Source organism: Thamnophis elegans, chromosome 13 (assembly GCF_009769535.1).
Source record: "Thamnophis elegans isolate rThaEle1 chromosome 13, rThaEle1.pri, whole genome shotgun sequence".
Taxonomy (NCBI): Eukaryota; Metazoa; Chordata; class Lepidosauria; order Squamata; family Colubridae; genus Thamnophis; species Thamnophis elegans.
The window spans coordinates 1409484-1430043 of record NC_045553.1 but is presented as its reverse complement, the minus strand read 5'-3'; the positions used below and the strand labels follow the sequence as shown (position 1 = coordinate 1430043).

The 20560-nt window shown below is 43.6% G+C and overlaps 1 protein-coding gene across 1 annotated transcript in view; it reads left to right on the top strand.

The window, feature by feature from the left end:
* The window catches only part of KNTC1 (kinetochore associated 1), a 62794-nt gene that overhangs the window by 3596 nt on the left and 38638 nt on the right, over positions 1 to 20560 (top strand). Inside the window, exons 3-24 of the mRNA XM_032228817.1 lie at positions 32 to 152; positions 2449 to 2564; positions 3945 to 4017; positions 4276 to 4353; positions 4896 to 4930; positions 6164 to 6274; positions 7534 to 7627; positions 9819 to 9871; positions 10398 to 10510; positions 11014 to 11071; positions 11224 to 11322; positions 12012 to 12055; positions 12405 to 12470; positions 13553 to 13628; positions 15108 to 15227; positions 15316 to 15405; positions 15512 to 15580; positions 16395 to 16456; positions 16559 to 16670; positions 17875 to 18018; positions 18630 to 18686; positions 19997 to 20092. Of these exons, the coding sequence (XP_032084708.1) occupies positions 32 to 152; positions 2449 to 2564; positions 3945 to 4017; positions 4276 to 4353; positions 4896 to 4930; positions 6164 to 6274; positions 7534 to 7627; positions 9819 to 9871; positions 10398 to 10510; positions 11014 to 11071; positions 11224 to 11322; positions 12012 to 12055; positions 12405 to 12470; positions 13553 to 13628; positions 15108 to 15227; positions 15316 to 15405; positions 15512 to 15580; positions 16395 to 16456; positions 16559 to 16670; positions 17875 to 18018; positions 18630 to 18686; positions 19997 to 20092 (1887 nt within the window). The remainder of the gene's footprint in view (positions 1 to 31; positions 153 to 2448; positions 2565 to 3944; positions 4018 to 4275; positions 4354 to 4895; positions 4931 to 6163; positions 6275 to 7533; positions 7628 to 9818; positions 9872 to 10397; positions 10511 to 11013; positions 11072 to 11223; positions 11323 to 12011; positions 12056 to 12404; positions 12471 to 13552; positions 13629 to 15107; positions 15228 to 15315; positions 15406 to 15511; positions 15581 to 16394; positions 16457 to 16558; positions 16671 to 17874; positions 18019 to 18629; positions 18687 to 19996; positions 20093 to 20560) is intronic.

Genomic DNA, 20560 nt, shown 5'->3' with positions numbered 1-20560 from the left:
TCCCATTACTTTTGTCTTCTGAATTGTTCAGGTTTTCTCTAACCCGGAATTAAAGGCCTACAGTTTGAGTGACGGCTGCCTGCTGGCGGTTGACAGGACGGTGGTGGTACTTGACAATGTTTGCCAGTCTCTTCAAATGTTTATTCCTTTTGGTGAGTTTCCAGCTGGGGCCAGGAAGTATGGATCTCTGCGGCAGACGAAGTAAAAAATTATATTTGCAAACTATATATATATATATATATATATATATATATATATATATGTATGTATGTATGTATGTATGTATGTATGTATGTATGTATGTATATGTAACTTTCCTGCGTAAGATTTCGGATTTTATATTCCAAGTTTTGTATTTTGCTCCTGTGTTCCTTTTTATTGCGTGATGATAGAAATATGCAGGTGGATGGATGGATGGATGATAGGATGGATGGATAGATTGGATGGATGGATGGATGGATGGATGGATGGATGGATAGATAGATAGATAGATAGATAGATAGATAGATAGATAGATAGATAGATAGATAGATAGATAGATAGATAGATAATTGGATGGATGGATGGATAGATAGATAGATAGATAGATAGATAGATAGATAGATAGATAGATAGATAGATAGATAGATGGATAGATGATAGGATGGATAGATTGGATAGGTAGGTAGGTAGATAGATAGATAGATAGATAGATAGATAGATAGATAGATAGATAGATGGATGATAGGATGGATAGATAGGATGGATGGATGGATGGATAGATAATATGGATAGGTAGATATATAATATGGATGGATGGATGGATAGAGAGGGAGAGAGAGAGAGAGAAACAGACAGACAGATAATATGAATAGATGGGTAATATGGATAGATGGATGGATAGATAGATAGATAGATAGATAGATAGATAGATAATAAGATGGATAGATAGGATGGATGGATAAATAGATAATATGGATGGGTAGATACATAATATGGATGGATGGATAGAGAGGGAGAGAGAGAGAAACAGACAGACAGATAATATGAATGGATGGGTAATATGGATGGATGGGTAATATGGATGGATAGATAGATGATAGATAGATAGATAGATAGATAGATAGATAGATAGATAGATAATAAGATGGATAGATAGGATGGATGGATAAATAGATAATATGGATGGGTAGATACATAGAATGGAGAGAGAGACAGACAGATAATATGAATGGATGGGTAATATGGATGGATGGATGGATAAGGTAGATGGATAGATGGATGTTAGGATATTTTTCAGCAGTAATTCTACATGATCTTAAGTTGAGTAACATGGATTGCCTCCTGCCAATTACCTCCCTGGGGCCTATAAGATCGCACAGACTAGGCCTCCTCCGGATTCCATCTGCCAGCCAATGTCGGCTGGCAACCCTCCGGGGGAGGGCCTTCTCTGTGGCTGCTCCGGCCCTATGGAACGATCTCCCTGTGGAGATCCGGACCCTTACTACTCTTCCAGCCTTCCGCAAAGCCACCAAGACCTGGCTGTTCCGGCAGGCCTGGGGCTGTTGAATTTGTCCAGCCCCATCCTAATGTTGTGAATGTTGTGGATCTTTTAATGTTGCCTTGTTTTTCTATGTCCTTCCCTTCCCCCTTTTTTACTTGTAAGCCGCCCTGAGTTTCTTTGAGAGTGGGCGGCATACAAATTAATAAAATAAAATAAATAAAAGGTTTACAGCTTTTGCCCTTTCCTTGGTGACGTTTTTAGTCCTCCTGTGGTTGTTCTTAAATTTCCTGTGCTGCAATGCTTTCATTTTGGCCTTCTCGTCATCGCCCACTATTTATTTATTTATTTGTCTTGTATGCCATCCACTCCCGGAGGACTCCGGTCGGCTCACAAAAGACAAGGGAAAGAGGGAAAACGAGACAAGGACAACATATTAAAAACAAAACCAACATTCACAATTTCTGTGGAGGTAGATGCTTCTCAGCTCCCCCCAGCCTGCTGGAACAGCCAGGACTTAAGGGCTTTGCGGAAGGCCGGGAGGGTAGTAAGGGTCCAGATCTCAACAGGGAGCTCGTTCCAGAGGGCCGGAGCTGCAACAGAGAAGGCTCTCCCCCAGGGAGTCGCCAGCCGACATTGGCTGGCAGATGGAATCCGGAGGAGACCCAACCTGTGCGATCTAATTGGTCTGAGAGAGGTAATCGGCAGGAGGCGGTCTCTCAGGTACCCAGGTCCGATGCCATGTAGGGCTTTATAGGTAGCGACCAGCACCTTGAAGCGGATTCGGAGACTAATGGGTAGCCAGTGCAGCTCGCGGAGGATAGGTGTAATGTGGGTGTACCTTGGTGCACCCACAATCGCTCGTGCGGCTGCATTCTGGACTAATTGGAGTCTTCGAACGCTCTTCAAGGGCAGCCTCATGTAGAGCGCATTACAATAACGCCTGGCTGGCTTTTCGAACCTTTCAGAAACGGAGGTGGACATGGTGGCCTTGTGCCAAGAAGGCCAGTTCCTTGTCGTGGGCGAAAGAAGTGGGAACTTGCACCTGATTCAAGTATCTTCAAAACAGACCCTGCTGACTAAGGCAGGTGGCTTATTTCTTTCCCCGTCCTTGTAGGTTCCACCACAAAACCGCGGTAGACAAAAGCGCGATCGACGAAAGCGTGTACGTGACGTCATCACAGCGCGACGAAAACATCGCGCTGTGAGCGGTAAATTTAAAATTAAAGCGAAAACCTTACCCTAACCCCCCAAAACCTAACCCTTAACCTAACCCTAAACCTAACCCTTAACCTAACGCTAAACCTAACGCTAACCCTTAACCTAACGCTAAACGTAACCCTAACGCTTAACGTAACCCTAAACCTAACCCTAAACCTAACCCTTACCTTTATGTGAATCGGCTTGCTTTAATTTTATTTTAATTTCAATTTAATTTATTTTTAATTTTTTTCGTCGCGCTGCTGATGACGTCAGGTACGCGCTTTCGTCGAGCGCGGTTTTGTCTACCGCAGTTTTGACAGGTCACGGTCCTTGTACACACGGGGCTTCTTTTATTTGAGAAATAAAGGTTACAGAATGCCAAGCTGCAGTTTTTAACCACAAAGCAAGGAGGCTGGGAGCTCACCCGTTCCTGAGTCCCGTTTCCGCATGTCTGTAAAGAGGCTGAAAGTTTTGTTTTCCACCAAAACCGACCGTACGAAAAAGTCGGTCCCTGATTTTGCAACAAACTTCTTTCTCCAAAATACAATTCACTTTTAACCACAGCCGTGAAAAATGGAATTAAAGGCTTCTGCTTCTTACATGGTGGCTCAGGGGCTAAGACGTCGAGTTTGTCGATCAGAAAGGCCGGCAGTTCAGCGGTTCGAACCCCTAGTGCCGCGTAACGGAGTGAGCTCCCCTTATTTGTCCCGGCTTCTGCCAACCTAGCAGTTCGAAAGCAGGTAAAAAATGCAAGTAGAAAAATAGGAACCACCTTTGGAGGGAAGGGAACAGCGTTCCGTGCGCCTTCGGCGTTGAGTCATGCCGGCCACATGACCACGGAGACGTCTTCGGACAGCGCTGGCTCTTTGGCTTTGAAACAGAGATGAGCACTGCCCCCTGGAGTCAGGAACGACCAGCACATATGTACGAGGAGAACCTTTTACCTTTTAATTTTGCAGCAAATGTCTTTCTCCAAAATACAATAAACGTTAACCACAGCCGTGATGTTTAATTTGAAAATAGAATTAAGGGCTTCTGCTTCCTTCACACTCCTGTGCTGGTGGGATAGAAAATGCGACCCCTCGTATTTCTCTGAACCGTTTCTCACTTTTTCATACAAGCCGAATGAGATACCCTGAGAAGGTCCAATCTCCATCAGTGTATGCGGATGCATAAAATCATGATTTAACTCTTAATTCCCAACCCCCAGCTGTCATTACAATGATGCTTTTTCTTTTCTTTTTTGGGAAACCACATCTAGGCGTTAGTTCAAAGCTCTTTCGATGAAAAGGCCTTTTTGGATCTCATTCTAGAAAGGGACAGGTCCGTTCAAGGTAAGATTGGTACCTTGGAAACTATATTTTGTAAGTCATGGTGGTCAGAATCCGGCCCATAAAGAAAGTGTGAGCATTTCTGTTGCCTTCTGCAAAATTTTAAAATTGGGCTTCTGTTTATATACCCAGTGTAATTCTTTTGGCTTTTGTTCAGGGGAAGTGGAGTTGTTTTAATTCCTTGTTCATAGTTGGAGATTAATCAAAAGTACACAGATGGGTTGGGAACGCTGCTTGATACGTTCTCTGCTTAATTCATAGGTACCTACCATGCATTTATTCTCACCAGCAAAGGTTTTTTCTGTATTTTGCATCTTCCACTTGCTAACATTCAAAAAGGTAAGCCAAGAGTTTTATAGATTCTAACCATACAGGGCATTAAGAGACAAAACTTCCTTTTTCGTATTTTCTGTGCCAAGTACAACAATATCTGAATTTTGCAGATGTAGCTGGTGGGAGTTGCATTCATATATTCTTAGCTGCTATGTGTCACAGCGTGTTGGGGGATTCAGCCCGTGTGTGTGTTTTTCCTGGGTGTTTTGCAAAACTTGATAGCCGCGGACAGAATTCACAATTGTGGTTTCCAGATTTGAGCCAAACTGTCGCTTGAGTTTTCTTGGAAAGCGGTTGCTGTTGGGGACTTTCCATGAGTCCTTCGACATTGTCTCAGCTATCAGGTTTTTATGCTCAGCGTGCATTTTTCCTGCTTTGTGGGTTCTTGGCCTGTCAGAAATGCTACAGAGCAACGTGTCACTGCTGTGTGAGGGATAAATATTTCTCAAAACAAATGAGATGTTGAACAAATGTATTATGAAAGGATGTTATAAAAAGCTTTTCTAAAGTATTTCTGATCAAAATGCACGTGTTTTTCCTTTATGCAGCCATTACTGAAATGGACATCAATGCTGCCAGTAAGGTATCTGAGGCTCTTGATCATTATAAGTGTTGCAAATGTTGCTTTAAAAAAAATATCCGAGTGGGACTGCAATTTCCAAATTTAGATCACCTTTTTTTGCCTCTCTGAGGGATGTTTCCACTCCCGAGTTGCCCCTTTTGTCTTAACTGTTCTTGCCTTCTGGCAGCTCTGTGCATGCGCGCACTGGGAACAGGCCCCCCTTGTTCCTCTGCCTCGCTGCTCTGGAGGCTCCAGAGGCCGCATATCAGCACCTCTTCATTGAGTAATTAGGAAAGAAGACCGCGAGACTCCATAGGTAGAAATCAAGTGTACTTTTACTAATTATAAATGATTAGAAGCGTAGCAAAGCGAAGACTGATTATTTAGGCGCGAAAGCAAGTGATATATAGAATAGCCCATTCCCCACCCCTTGGCATCCCAGTTACAGTCCAATCATAATTCTCCTAAGTGTCAGGTGTGAGATAACTTCGAAAGGCATCACCAAGATGGAATGTCGGTGCCGTTAGTCCTGGCGGGAATCTCCCACGCATGCGTAGTCCGACAGGCAGCAGAACTCCAGAATCTTCCTCCAGCACAATTAGTAACCCCTCCCAAATACCATGCCCTCCCTCCCCGTTTCAATGGCAGCCGAAGCAGCAGCAAAGCAGAGGCTGACACAGCACATAACTCCCAGATGGCCCTGGCCCCCTCTCTGCCTCTGGCGAAGACCCCTCATCCGAGCCTTCCCCAAACTCCCCATGTTCCTCCCCCACCTATAGCAATAGCAATAGCAGTTAGACTTATATACTGCTTCATAGGGCTTTCAGCCCTCTCTAAGCGGTTTACAGAGTCAGCATATCGCCCCCAACAATCCGGGTCCTCATTTCACCCACCTCGGAAGGATGGAAGGCTGAGTCAACCTTGAGCCGGTGAGATTTGAACCGCTGAACTGCAGATAACAGTCAGCTGAAGTGGACTGCAGTACTACACCCTAACCACTGCGCCACCTCGGCTCTTGCTCCTCACTGTCCGAATCTACCACCAGCTCCAGCAGGTGGTGGACCACAACACCTTTAGGCCCAGCTGAGCATGCCTCTTGCTTCAGAAATAAACGATACGCATTTAAGTCTAAGAGATGGCTTGAGGAACTGTGCGGTTTTTGTGCTTGAATTGCTTTAATTGTCCCAGATTTTACTTAAAAGTCTGAGTTACTCTTGCTTGCTAGTCTGTCTGAATGGCTGTCTTTTCTTACAGTTACAAAGTCAGGTGGAAACTTGCTTCATTTCAGTAGAAGATTATCTCACTGCCGGCTGCTTTACCTGTGTGACGAAGGATTCCGCGAACTCCTTTGCGGTGATAATAGGGGTAACACAAACATTATTTGAATGTTGGGTTAAGGTACAATTTCCACCAGCTTTTCCCCCCCCAAAAGTGCGGGAATTGTCATATCATTTCTGCACTTAGCCCTGAATTCGGGGTAGGAAAAGTTGTCAAAACTTTTGTCTACTTATCTTCGAGGTTCCCGGAGTCCTACGGGTTTGGGCGGCATATAAATGTTATTAAACTTTAAACTTTAAACTCCTTGATCTGAGGAGGGAGCCTTTTAGGTGCTTGTTGTTGTTGTTGTTGTAAATTACAAAGTAATATCTGATCCATCGCGACCCCATGGACAATGTTCCTCCAGGCCTTCCTGTCCTCTCCCATCCTCTGGAGTCCATTGAAGCTCAAGCCGGCGGCTTCGGTGACTCCATCCAGCCCCCTCCTTCTCTGCCGTCCCCTTCTTCTTCTTTTGCCTTCCTCCATCTTTCCCAGCATGAGGCTCTTCTCCAGGGAGTCCTTCCTTCTCATCAGTTGGGCAAAGTCTTTGAGTTTCCTCTTCAGGATCTGGCCTTCTAAAGAGCAGCCAGGGTGGATCTCCTCTAGGACTGACCGGTTGGATGGCCTTGCAGTCCATCTTTTCTTTCTTTCTTTCTTTCTTTCTTTCTTTCTTTCTTTCTTTCTTTCTTTCTATCTATCTATCTATCATCTATCTATCTCATCTCATCTTTTCTATGTTGTTGTTGTTAGTTGCGAAGTCATGTCTGACCCATCGTGACCCCATGGACCACGTTCCTCCAGGCCTTCCTGTCCTCTCCCATCCTCTGGAGTCCATTGAAGCTCACGCCGGCTGCTTCGGTGACTCCATCCAGCCCCCTCCTTCTCTGTCGTTCCCGTCTTCTTCTTTTGCCCTCCATTGTTCCCAGCATGAGGCTCTTCTCCAGGGAGTCCTTCCTCCTTCTCCTTAGGAGGCCAAAGCCTTTGAGTTTCCTCTCCAGGATCTGGTCTTCTAAAGAGCAGCCAGGGTGGATCTCCTCTAGGGCTGACCGGTTGGATGGCCTTGCAGTCCAAGGGACTCAATGTAGGAGTCTCCTTCTCCAGCACCAGAGCTCAAAGGCCTCCATTCTTTGGCGCTCAGCCTTCCTTATGGTCCAACCTTCACAGCCATCCATGGCAACTGGGAAAAACCACAGCCTTGACTATGCACACTTTTAGATAGTGACTGAGAAGAAGCAGGAGTTGGCTTGATTTGCAAAAGTCTGCTTTGAAGCAAAAGGTTTCTAACCTCAACGTTGTCTGTCTTTCAGGGGTCTGGCAGCTGCGCAGTGTCAGTCTGGGAAGTGAATCCTGATAAAAAGTTGGCTTCCATTCAAGATGTGGCTGAATCCAGCCTGATTGAAGGTAGGGGATTCTGGCATTTGCAACCTTTCAGATTTTATCTCTTATTTTATATGGGTTACCCATCTCTCCCCCCCTTTGGACTATAACCATGTTGTGTGTATCTTTAAATTTTATATTGTGAATTAGTGGGGAAAAAAACCTTTGGGTTGTGCAGAGATGGACCAATTAACACTGAAATTAAAAGATAAAGAAGAGTCGGAATATTATGAAATTTGGAACAATTGGTACAAATGGCTGCAAAACAGGAATAAAATTAATTAAGCCAAAAAACAATATATATAAATATATATGGAACTGTGTATAAAGTGTGTAAATATAGAAGCGAAATATTATATACATGTACAGGTATGATGACATAACAGTGTTGATGTAATGACTAAGGTGTTGTAGAAGGGAAAAATAATTTTAAAAAATTGCTATAAAATTTATATTGTTTTATTTTTTTCCTAGTATAATTTGATTGCTTATTAGTAAACTATGACTATCATTAAGTAGTATCTTTTGATTTGTGATGAATGTATTCTATTTTATCTTTCTTTATGTACACTTGAGAGCTTATGCACCAGAGACAAATTCCTTGGGTGTCCAATCACACTTGGCCAATGAAGAATTTTATTTTATTCTATTTTCTTTTCTATTCTATTCTATTCTATTCCATTCTATTAGAATCTTGTTTTCGCAACTTAAGGGCTGCCTGTATGAATTAACACAAACATATAAGGCATTTTATATCAATCATTGGCCTTTTAAACCAGCCCCCAAAGATGGGAAATCTAAACAGCCCTGTAAAAATAAATAAATAGAATAGAATAGAAATATAGAATAGAATAGCATAGAAGAATAGAATAGAAATAGAAAATAGAAAAGAAATATAGAATAGAATAGAAATATAGAATAGAATAGAAATATAGAATAGCATAGAATAGAATAGAAGAATAGAATAGAATAGAAATATAGAATAAAATAGAAATAGAATAGAATAGAAATATAAAATAGAATAGCATAGTAGAATAGAATAGAAATATAGAATAGAAATATAGAATAGAATAGCATAGAAGAATAGAATAGAAGAATAGAATAGAAATATAGAATAAAATAGAAATAGAATAGAATAGAAATATAAAATAGAATAGCATAGTAGAATAGAAAAGAAATATAGAATAGAATAGAAATATAGAATAGAATAGAAATATAGAATAGCATAGAATAGAATAGAAGAATAGAATAGAATAGAAATATAGAATAAAATAGAAATAGAATAGAATAGAAATATAAAATAGAATAGCATAGTAGAATAGAATAGAAATATAGAATAGAAATATAGAATAGAATAGCATAGAAGAATAGAATAGAAGAATAGAATAGAAATATAGAATAAAATAGAAATAGAATAGAATAGAAATATAAAATAGAATAGCATAGTAGAATAGAATAGAAATATAGAATAGAATAGAAATATAGAATAGAATAGCATAGAAGAATAGAATAGAAGAATAGAATAGAAATATAGAATAAAATAGAAATAGAATAGAATAGAAATATAAAATAGAATAGCATAGTAGAATAGAATAGAAATATAGAATAGAATAGAAATATAGAATAGAATAGAGAATAGAATAGCATAGTAGAATAGAATAGAAATATAAAATAGAAAAGAAATATAGAATAGAATAGAAATATAGTAGAGTAGAATAGAATAGAGTAGAAATATAGAGTAGAATAGAATAGCAGAGTTGGAAGGGACCTTGGAGGTCTTCTAGTCCACCCCCCTGCCCAGGCAGGAAACCCTTTCCCACTTCAGACAAATGGTTATCCAACATCTTCTTTAAAACTTCCAGTGTTGGAGCATTCACAACTTCTGGAGGTCAGTTAGCAATAGCAGTTAGACTTATATACCGCTTCATAGGGCTTTCAGCCCTCTCTAAGCGGTTTACAGAGTCAGCATATTGCCCCCAACAATCCGGGTCCTCATTTCACCCACCTCGGAAGGATGGAAGGCTGAGTCAACCTTGAGCCAGTGAGATTTGAACAGCCGAACTGCAGAATGCAGTCAGTTGTTCCACCGGTTAATTTGTTCTATTATTTTCAGTGCTGTCCTCTGGGGGGCCTTTACTGTTTGATTTTCAAATGCTTGGCTTTCTAAATAGGGCATTTCTCTTTTGGGTTTTGATGTGTTTCTCCTCTTTTCCAGCTGCAAAGAATCTTCAAGTTGTGGAAAACTTGCTGTTTGTCTTAGACAAAAAGGCATGTATGTTTGGGTTGATTTTAGACATGGCTTGATGGGAGCGCTCTTTCCCACATCTTCCGTAAGCCAGGTTTAATAACCATTGATAAATTTAAAAATAAAAAGTATATCCCAGGCTCCATTCTGGTCGTAAGGTGAGGGCCACCTGTAATCCACAACCTTATACTTGTGACAAGGTGGCTAAGACGCTGAGCTTGTCGATCAGAAAGGTCGGCAGTTCAGCGGTTCGAATCCCTAGCGCCACGTAACGGAGGGAGCTCCCGTGACTTGTCCCAGCTTCTGCCAACCTAGCAGTTCGAAAGCAGGTAAAAAATGCAAGTAGAATAAAATAGAAACCTTTGGTGGGATGGGAACAGCGTTCCGTGCGCCTTCGGCGTTGAGTCATGCTGGCTACATGACCACGGAGACGTCTTCGGACAGCGCTGACTCTTCGGCTTTGGAATGGAGAGGAGCAGCGCCCCCTAGAGTCCTCTTTAACGTGTCACGTAAAATGTAAAAATGGGTCTTTTTCTTCTTCTTTTGTAGGCCGTGCTCTCCTTGTGGGATCTCCCGTCCCTGACGATGACTTGGCACTGCCCTTCCGTCCACATGGAAGAATTCCTTTTGACCTCCGAATCGGATTTTTCGGCAGGGGGAGGGTAAGGTCTGCCCTTAAGGGCCCACCTGGTGAAAAATGTAGGACAAAACGGTTCTTCCTGCCTTGGGGGGGCCTAAATTTCAATGGGGAGGGACAAAAAAGCACCACATATCCCTTTCAAGGCTGAAGGATGTCAGCCTTCCCTGGCTGGAGGCTTAGCGCATTGCAATGATCGCTTCTCAATGAGAAGGAAATAGTTTGAAATGGGAAGAATTTGAAATATTTGATGGTCATTAAATGCCCTTCCTTCCCTCCTTCCTTCCTTCCATCCATCCATCCATCCATCCTCTCCTTTGTTCCTTCCCTTCCTTCTCCTTCCATCCTTCCTTCCTTCCTCATTCCTTTCCCTTCCTCCCTCCCTTCCTTTTTCCTTCTTTCCCTCTTTCTTTTCTTTTTTCTTTCTTTTCTTTCTATCTCTCTCCTTCCTCCTTTCCTTCCCTCCTTTTCTTTCTTTCCTCCCTCCCTTCTTCTTTCTCTCTTCCCTCCACTCCTGCCTCTCTCTAGACTGGGGATTGCCAATCTTAAATTGGTTGCTCTGACAACACTGGACCATGTTGAACAGGTATTCAATTCTATTTTTTTTAAAAAAATTTTTTTTTTAAAGATGTCTTCAGTTGAACCTGCTTGACTTTTGACTATAAAACTGGATTTCCAACTATTAACAAGACTGATCCTCTCTCCCCCCCCCCCCTTTTGATCTCCCCGCCTTGTTAGATGAAGAGCATTGTGGTTTTTTCCTTGCCAGCCATGCGCCAGCTGTATGCTCTGGAAGTCAGCCCTGTTTCCACGCTGGTGTGGAGTGTCATCAATACGGTATGAGCCCCCCCTTACTTTTTATTTTTACTGAGTGAAAAAACATCAAGGGGAAACCTGCCTGGGATTCGAAAAGGAAATGCCCTCTTTTCCCACCAAGCCCGATCGTCTCCCTTTCGAATGAGTCCACCTGGAAGGAATCCCAGCTTGTGGCCTTCCACATTCTCATTATGGCACACTATCGATGTGTTTGGGGTGTTGGTGGTTTGGGAATAAGCCGCAATTGGAAAATGGTGACCTCAAGTGGAACAATGAAATTGAGTGGGATAGAAGAAAGATGGGTAGAGAGGGACGGGAGGGAGGATGGGAGGGAAGGGTGAGAAGGAAGGGAGGGAGTGGATCGGGAGAGAGGAGTGGTAGAGGGGGAGGTGAAGTAGGGTAGAGGGGGATGATGGAGGGAAGATAGAAAGTTGGAGGGGGGTGGAAGAAAGAGGTGTACGGAGAGTGGAAGAGGTATATTGGGTTTCCATTTTGGGGGGTATTGTTGACAAGAGGAATTGATGCAATTATTGTTTAATACTATATGGCTCCAGCTATGCACAGTATATATGTGAGTGTATGAAAATGAAAAAATGGAAAATAAAAACCTTTTTCAAAAAATTGGGAGCAACCCCTTAGCTGGTGACGATTGAATTAAAGGGACTCGGAGGGAACCCCAATGTGCTTCCTAAGACTTCTTTATCCCACAGGATACAATTTACTTCATGGAGGGAATGTACGAAAAGAACCAAAAGTAAGTTTGCTCTTGAATTCGATAACGATGGGAAGGCTTTCCCGGTTCACCGACAAAAGGGCGACCGACTAAACCGCGGTGGCAAAACCGCGAGTTCTAAACCGCGCCGACGAATGAGCGATGAAGCGTGCCGACAGAAGCGCGCTGTAAACCTAACCCTAACCCTAAAATTAACTCTGAACCTAACCCTTACCTTAACTTAAATCGCGCTTCTGTCGGCGCCCTGTTGTGGCCGCGTTGATGACGTCGCTGTTTTGTCGGCGCGCTTTAGTCGAGCGCGCATTTGTCGGATGACGGGCTTTCCCCATTGTCGTTACAGCTCTGTTTTTAACTGAGTGTTTGTTTCTAGATCTTCGTCCGATCCAGTCTCCTTTTTGCTAATGAGAAGCTTGACGGAAGCCTTACCTGAGAACAGGTGAGGGTGTATTTTGGCCTTTGGACCCACCCAAACATCAGATGAGGGTCTTGGGGGCATAATTAAGCAAAAGCAAGTAACTTTTTACTCCTGTTGGCTTCACTTGGAGTTCATCTTATTTGGCAGAATTGCAAGTAGCTATTGTTGTGGCCCACCAGAGGCAAGAGAATCTGGCAGCCCATTCGGACAGTGAGGAGGTTGGGGAGGGACCTGGGCCAGTCCTGGAGTCTGGGGAAGGCTCTGAGGAGGGCTCTGTGTCGGAGGCAGAGAGGGGGCCAGGGCCGTCCGACAGTTATCAGCTGCCTTCAGAGTCAGACATCAGTGAGGCAGAAGAACAGCTGGAGCCTGTTCCAAGTGTGCGCATGCACAGGGTAGCCAGACGAAGGGAAGAGCTAAAGAACAGGGGCCAACTTGGGAGTGAGGCCACAGATGGACAATGAATGGCCCCTCCCTGGGGAAATAAATAAAAGAGGAGCAAAAGGGGAGTGGAGTTTGCAGGAGACCATTAGTTCGCTTAACTGGTTCCTGACTCTCCGAGACTCCTTGCCAGGTTCTGCAGATCTCGGCCTGGCAGCTCTCCAAGCCAGAGAAGGTCTGTGACTGTAAATCCTCCCTTGAAAGACTTTGCCGGATGTGAATGAGTAGAATTCACAATAAATTAATAAAAGGGGTTTTTGTCGGGGCCAGGAGTTGGCTTCCTGCTCTTGGGAAGCCTCGGTCAGAACAGCTATTCTGGAACGTGCCCAAAAGCCATCTCTAAGCCGTTGGGTTTGAGACTCAACATTTCCTGCTCAAAGATCGCAGGGGAAAAACAACATTTTATCTCAGAGAGTTAGTTTGAGTAACTCTCAAATGTACTTGCACAGCAAAATAACGGCAGACATTTGCTAAAGGAAATATTGGCAATTTTTTTTGGCGGACGGGCTTCATTTTACCAGAATTCTCTTTAATGGTTATGCTGAGTAAAATTCTGGGATTTGAAATCCATCCAACTGGATTTTGCCAAGGCTGAGAGCCACCGAGCGAAGGAGACCTTTTCTTGCTGACGTCCAAAGACCGATAAAAGGTATTTTTCTCCTTAGACTAAGCCGTTTACTCCACAAGCATAAGTTTCCCGAGGCTGAAAGTTTCGCTCTTCAATTTGGACTGGAAATTGAGGTAACAGACTGCTAGCAATCCTCCTCCACTTCCCGCTAAAGGGGGGGGGGAGTGATGCCATACATGTTGTGAGGTCATTGTGCAACTCGTACAACTTACATCATTGGGCATCAGCGGTGATGTCACAGCAGATGAGGGACGCCTGAACAGGAGAAGATAGAAAATGTAAGATGCATTTTATGTGAAATTGTACACAAAGGGATTCATATGTATAAAAGAAACATATGTACACATAGATAGATATCAGATGTATTGTATATAAATTACTACATTGATAGACATACATACATACATACATACATACATACATACATACATATATATATATATATATATATATATATAGTTACTAAATGTGTGTGTGTGTGGTATTTATGCTGATAAATAAATAAATAAATAAATGGAGACTAGTATAGATCTATTTCAAGCTATTTAGCTCTCATCAGCTAGCCATACCCTTACTGGGATTTGAACCTGTGCTGTATATATATGAAGTATAAATACATATATATGGCATAATAAGATATAAATGTATTATTATGTATAAAAGAAACATATGTACACATAGATAGATATCAGATGTATATAAATTACCACATTGATAGACATACATACATACATACATATATATATATATATATACACACACACACACACACTTACTTACTGGGATTTGAACCTGTGCTGTATTACATATTAAGCAGATGTGTTAACCACTAAGCCACAAGGTTCTCCTCCTTTATCAGCTGAGCCAGGGAAATAGGTATGTATTTAATGTCACAACCCCTGGTATGCCCAAATATGGGAGGAAGCATACTGCTTCCTTTCTCTGTCTATCGGCTCGTCACAAGAGACCATCGCGACAGAAAGCCATTATTTTTACTGTTGCCTTTGTTACATTTGTGTTGTATTTGTGCTGATAAATAAATAAAGGGAGACTAGTATAGATCTATTTCAAGCTATTTAGCTCTCATCAGCTAGCCATACCCTTACTGGGATTTGAACCTGTGCTGTATTACATATTAAGCAGATGTGTTTAATATGTGTTTAATATGCAACACACACACACACACACACACACACACACACACACATATATATATATTTATTTATATATATATATATATATATATATATATATATATATATATATATATATATGAAGTATAAATACATATGTATGGCATAAGATATAAATGTATTATTATGTATAAAAGAAATATATGTACACATGTATAGAGAAATATGGTACAATGGAGGTATACCGATGTGGGAATGTTGCAAAGATGATAACTGTTAAAAAACTGGAAAAAAAACTTCAATAAAAATATTTTTTTTAAAAAAACGAATAGGTGAAGTTAAAAAGTTAACCCACCTCCCATATTAAGCTAGCACAGAGGTCCTTGCTGAACACTGCGAAAGTTATAGCTTGAAAGTACTTTTTAAATACTCTGCCCAATTTTTTTTTAACAAATACAGCTTGTCTACAAAGTGAAGGCGAACACTATTTTGGAAGGATTGGTTTCTGCCGGTAGCGAGGACCAGTCAGCCTGGCTAAAACTCGTCCTTCAAGTGAAGGAAACCCTGAATAAAATAAAGGTGACTTGTTTCCTGCGTGCATAGTAAATACAGATCTTCAGAAGGGGCGGGGGGAGACTTAATAATGTTGGATTTCCCTTCTGCGTAGGATAACTCATTTGTGGCTGAGTATTGCATCAATGCTCCTTGGCCGACCTACGAAACGGCTCAGGAAATGCTGAATTACGCTCGGGTGATGGTAGGTTTTTCGGTTGGTGCGTTCGTAAAATCTGGGGTTTTCGGGGTCTTTTTGAGATTTGGGGCATCAAACAAGAAATAAAAGCATTCTCACCCATCTCTTTCAGATCCTAAAGAAAGAAGCAGCAGCTGCTACTCATTTCACGTACTTCGATCCTGCCTCGTTCCTCATAGAGGTAAAGTTAACCCAGCCAACATCATAAACCTGTGGCTTCCGTGTGGTCGTGCCGAGTTTGAGGTCCAATGTCGTGTTCTCGGCTTCCATTCCAAAATCATTTAAAAAAAAAAAAATCAGTTCCTGCCACTGAATTTTGCCACAGACGTTTTTGTTTTCCAAATGTGTTCTGATTGAGGCTTCCCCCAAAAAGCACGAAGAATATTCCTGGTCCCGACAAAAACCCCTTTTATTAAGCGAATGTGAATTCCTCTCATTCACATCCAGCCAAGGCTTGGCAAACAGTCTTTCAAAGGAGTATTTATGACCACAGACCTTATCTAGCTTGGAAAGCTGCCATGTCAGTGTCTTCCCAACGAAGTTCTGTGCAAGGAAAGACTTGGCACAGAGTCTCTGAGATTCACGGACAGATCTTCACACTCCTGAAACGAACGAAGGAATTGTTTCCTGCAAAACCCCACTCCCCTTTCGCTCCTCTTTTATTCCCTCTGGGAGGGGCCATTCACCGTCCACCTGTGGCCTTACTCCCAAGTCCACCCCTGTTTTTTCGCTGTTCCCTTCGTCTGGCTGCTCTGCGCATGCGCACACTGGGAACAGGCTCCAGCTGTTCTTCTGCCCCACTGATGTCTGACTCCGAAGGCAGCTGATAACTATCAGACGGCCCTGGCCCCCTCTCTGCCTCTGACACAGAGCCCTCCCCAGAGCCTTCCCCAGACTCCAGGACTGGCCCAGGTTCCTCCCCAACCCTCCTCACTCTCCGACTCTGCTACCACAAAGCATGTTTTAACGTTGAAGGACTTTCTGGTTTTTTCCAGGTGTTGCAAACGCAAGAGAAACTGACTACCTTTTATGGGGCTTTCGGGCCAGAGAAATACAGGTGCGGTTGTGTGTCTTGTTGTGAACAAGGCCTCTCTTTCCATATGTGGGTTTGTACATCTCGGCACAAGAGAACGTTGATTGTGCGTTTTCTCCTCCCCAGTGGAACAACGTGGTTAGAATTCCTCAAGAACAAGGACGTCTTCAGCTACATCCTTTCACAACTCAAAGGAGGAAACCTCTCTTCCGCCCAGTATCTCTGGTTAAGGAATCAGGTAAGGGGCTTCCAGCAGCGATGTGGTGGCTCAGTGGCTAAGACGCTGAGCTTGTGGTTGGCAGTTCAGCGGTTCGAATCCCCAGCGCCGCGTAACGGAGTGAGCTCCCGTGACTCGTCCCAGCTTCTGCCAAGCTAGCAGTTCGAAAGCACGTTAAAAAAATGCAAGTAGAAAAATAGGAACCACCTTTGGTGGGAAGGGAACAGCGTTCCGTGCGTTGAGTCACGCCGGCCACATGACCACGGAGACGTCTTCAGACAGCGCTGGCTCTTCGGTTTTGAAACGGAGATGAGCACTGCCCCCTAGAGTCGGGAACAACTAGCACAGATGTGCGAGGGGAACTTTTACCTAAGTGGCCTCCAAGTGTGTTTGTTCCTTCCTAGAGTTGACTATTAAGGCATCCAGAATGTCTTCCCTTCTGGAAGGTGTTTCTGAACTTTTCCTTGATCCCAAGAGGCTTTTTGTGAGAGCTGCGCTCCAAGCCAGCAGCTCTGCAATCTCATTCCAGGCCATGTTTAAGCCATTCGGTTTACAGATTAAGGGAGTTGGAAGGGACCTTGTAGGTCATCTAGTCCAACCCCTTGCCCAAGCAGGAGACCCTGCGCCATTTTTGACAGGTGGCAGTCCAGTCTCTTCTTGAAAGCTTCCAGGGATGAAGCTCCCAAAACGTCCGAAGGCAACTTCTGTTCCATTGCTCTGTCTGAAAATCCCTTCTTATTTCCAGGTTGAATCTCTCCTTGTTCAGTTTCCATCCATTATTCCCTGTCTGGCCTTCCGGTGCTTTGGAGAATAGCTTGACCCCCCTCAAATATTGGTCCTTCTCTTCCCTAGACCAGCTATGCCCAGTTCCTGCAACCGTTCATCGTATGTTTTAGCCTCCAATCCCCTCATCATCCTGGTTGCTCTTCTCTGCCCTCTTTCTAGAGTCTCAACATCCTTTTTTATAATGTGGTGACCAAAACTGGACGCAGGACGCAGGGTGTGGCCTTACTAAGGCTTTATAGAGTGTTATTAGCACCTCCCTTGATCTTGGTTCTATCCCTCTGTTAATGCAACCGAGGATGGCATTGGCTTTTTTTGCTGCTGACACACACTGCTGGCTCATATTTAATGGGTGGTCCACTAAGGCTCCCATTAAATTGAAAACTCGATTCACAAGCGCCTGAATCCCTTGGTGGTGAGAACATTTCTCTTCCTCCCACAGGCGGCGTTGGAAAGGAGCTTCAGCCAGGAAATGCTGGAGGACTTGCTGGAGTCCATCTCCGGGACGCTTCCCCTCCAAGAGCTGGCTCAGTGGCTGAAGCAGGTGGTTCTTCCTTTCGTAAGGCGGGTGCTGCCACGTGGACAGGTAAGATCCAGGAGTCCCTTGTGAGGAAGGACCGGCAGATGGTTCCGAAAAAAGGAAGGAAGGAAGGAAGGAAGAAAGGAAGAGAGAATTCCTTACAGAAGGGCCTCGATCGACAGCCATTGCTTTAGTGCCTGTGAATAAAAGGGCTTCTGACCATCACTTATGATAACCCAGGACACTTCACACACCGTCATAAATAGGAGTCAGGGGCCCAGCGTCTGAATTTTGACCCCGTGATGCTGCGGAGGTCGTAAGTGTGAGATGTACGGTCGTTTCAGCAAATCCCACATCCACGGGTCGAAACTCGGATGCTGGGCCACTGGCTCCTATTTATGACGGTCCCGGAATCATGGGATCGCCTCTTACGACCTTCCAACAAAGTCAGTCGGAGGGGGAGGTTCGCTTAACAACACCGTGTTACTAACAACTGCCGTGATTTCACCTAACGACGAGGTGGTCAAACGGAGCAAGACGCACTTAGCAACTGCCTTGCTTAGCGACATAAATTTGGGGATTGTTTGTGGTCCAATTGGCCCCATCCAGGCTCTGGCTATGAGATTAATCAGTAACCCCGCTTGGTCATTATTATTATTATTATTTTTGTCCTCCAGAAAGAAGTAGCAAAGTGGTTGGAAGGACGTGCTCGGAGCCTCGAACTCACGGACAAAGTAAGTGCATTTTATTTTTATAAAGTTTTTTATTTTTCCATTTTCATAGCATGTGACCACATGTATACAATTACATAGCCTAAAAATATGGCGGATTATTCAAAATATTCTTAAAAAGAGAATAAAGTTCACTCCCCAGCTGTTCTTGCTAGGTATAATTACAGACTGTACAGTTATAGAGACTAATTTGATTCTGAACTTACTAACGGTGGCAAGACTGTTAGTGACGCAGTACTGGAAGAAGGAAGAATTGCCTACTATTCAAGAATGGACGTTAAAAGTAGTAAATTTAGCAGAGATGGCCAAAATTTCAGCATATCTGAAGGACTATTCAGATGAGAAATACAAGTTGGAATGGAGAAGATGGATTGATTATATTCAGAATAAATATCGGACTAAGAAATTCCAATTAGCTTATGAATGAACAAGGAATGTTATAATTTACTTAAGGCTAGCTTAATAAAAGGGGAGTTAAAGTACAAGAGGGAGGCAGGATGCTATAGTTAGTTAGCTTATGTTAGTGTATGATTGTTAAATGTTTATACCCTGTATTTTGCTCTGGGAGGTTGGGGGGAGGGAGGGTTGGAGGTGGGGCAGGGTTGGGGTGGAGGGAAGGAAGCGGAAATATTTGTAAAATTTATTAAAACTCTTTAATTAAAAAAAAATTACATAGTCAGCATCATATTGTATTATTAAATGTTTACATCTTACCATCAGCTCCCAAAAATAATGATTGGCTCTTCTGCTCTCCATACGCCATATTTTTACCGTATCCATCACTTTCTTCTCCCTCTCTCCTCCTACCTCCTTTCTTCCCTCTTTTACCCTTCTCTACTTCCCCTTCCTCTCTCCTCCTCTCTTCCCTTTCCACTCCTCCTTTCTCTCCTCCTCTCCCCCACTCCGCCCTCTCTCCTATCCCTCTCTTCTTCCCTTACCTCTCTCCTTCTCCTCTCTCCCCTTTCCACTCCTCCTTTCTCTCCTCCTCTCCCCCCCTCCGCCCTCTCTCCTATCTTTCTCTTCTTCCCTTACCTCTCTCCTTCTCCTCTCTCCCCTTTCCACTCCTCCTTTCTCTCCTCCTCTCCCCCCCTCCGCCCTCTCTCCTATCTTTCTCTTCTTCCCTTACCTCTCTCCTTCTCCTCTCTCCCCTTTCCACTCCTCCTTTCTCTCCCCCTCTCCGCCCTCTCTCCTATCCCTTTCTTCTTCCCTAAAGTAAGTGCATTTTAATTGCCCCAAGTCTCTAGAGGCACCGTTACTCTTCGTCCCATAGATGACGGATTAATCGTGGCTTTCCCCCCCCCCCCCCAAAACAGGCCAACTGGCCAGAAAACGGCCTTGCGCTGGCAGAGGTGTTTTTTACCAGCAAAGATGTCGGTGATGTTGGACTGGCCTCATTCTTCCATTTTTCGGTAAGTAGTTATGCCTAAAGGCTGGCTGGGGGGGATTCTGGGCGTCAAAGCCCCCCAGAGCTTAAAGGGGCGAAGCTTGAGAAACACCAGATGGCAAACAAAGAAGAAAAGGAAAGTTTTTGCCTCTAGAACAGGGATGATGGCGAACCTTTTCAGCACCAAGTACCCAAACCGGAACGCATTCCTGCGCTGGCCACCTGGTCTTCTGGTTTCCAGTGCATGCGGAGATCAGCTGGCCAGTGTTCATGCGTGCACCAAAAACCAGAAGAGCAGCTGGCGGTGGCACATGTACACCCACGTTACACCTGTCCTCCGCGAGCTGCACTGGCTACCAATTAGTCTCCGGACTCAATTCAAGGTGTTGGTTATCACCTTTAAAGCCCTACATGGCTTAGGGCCAGGGTACCTTCGAGACCACCTGCTGCCACATACCTCCCAGCGGCCGGTAAGATCCCACAGATTGGGCCT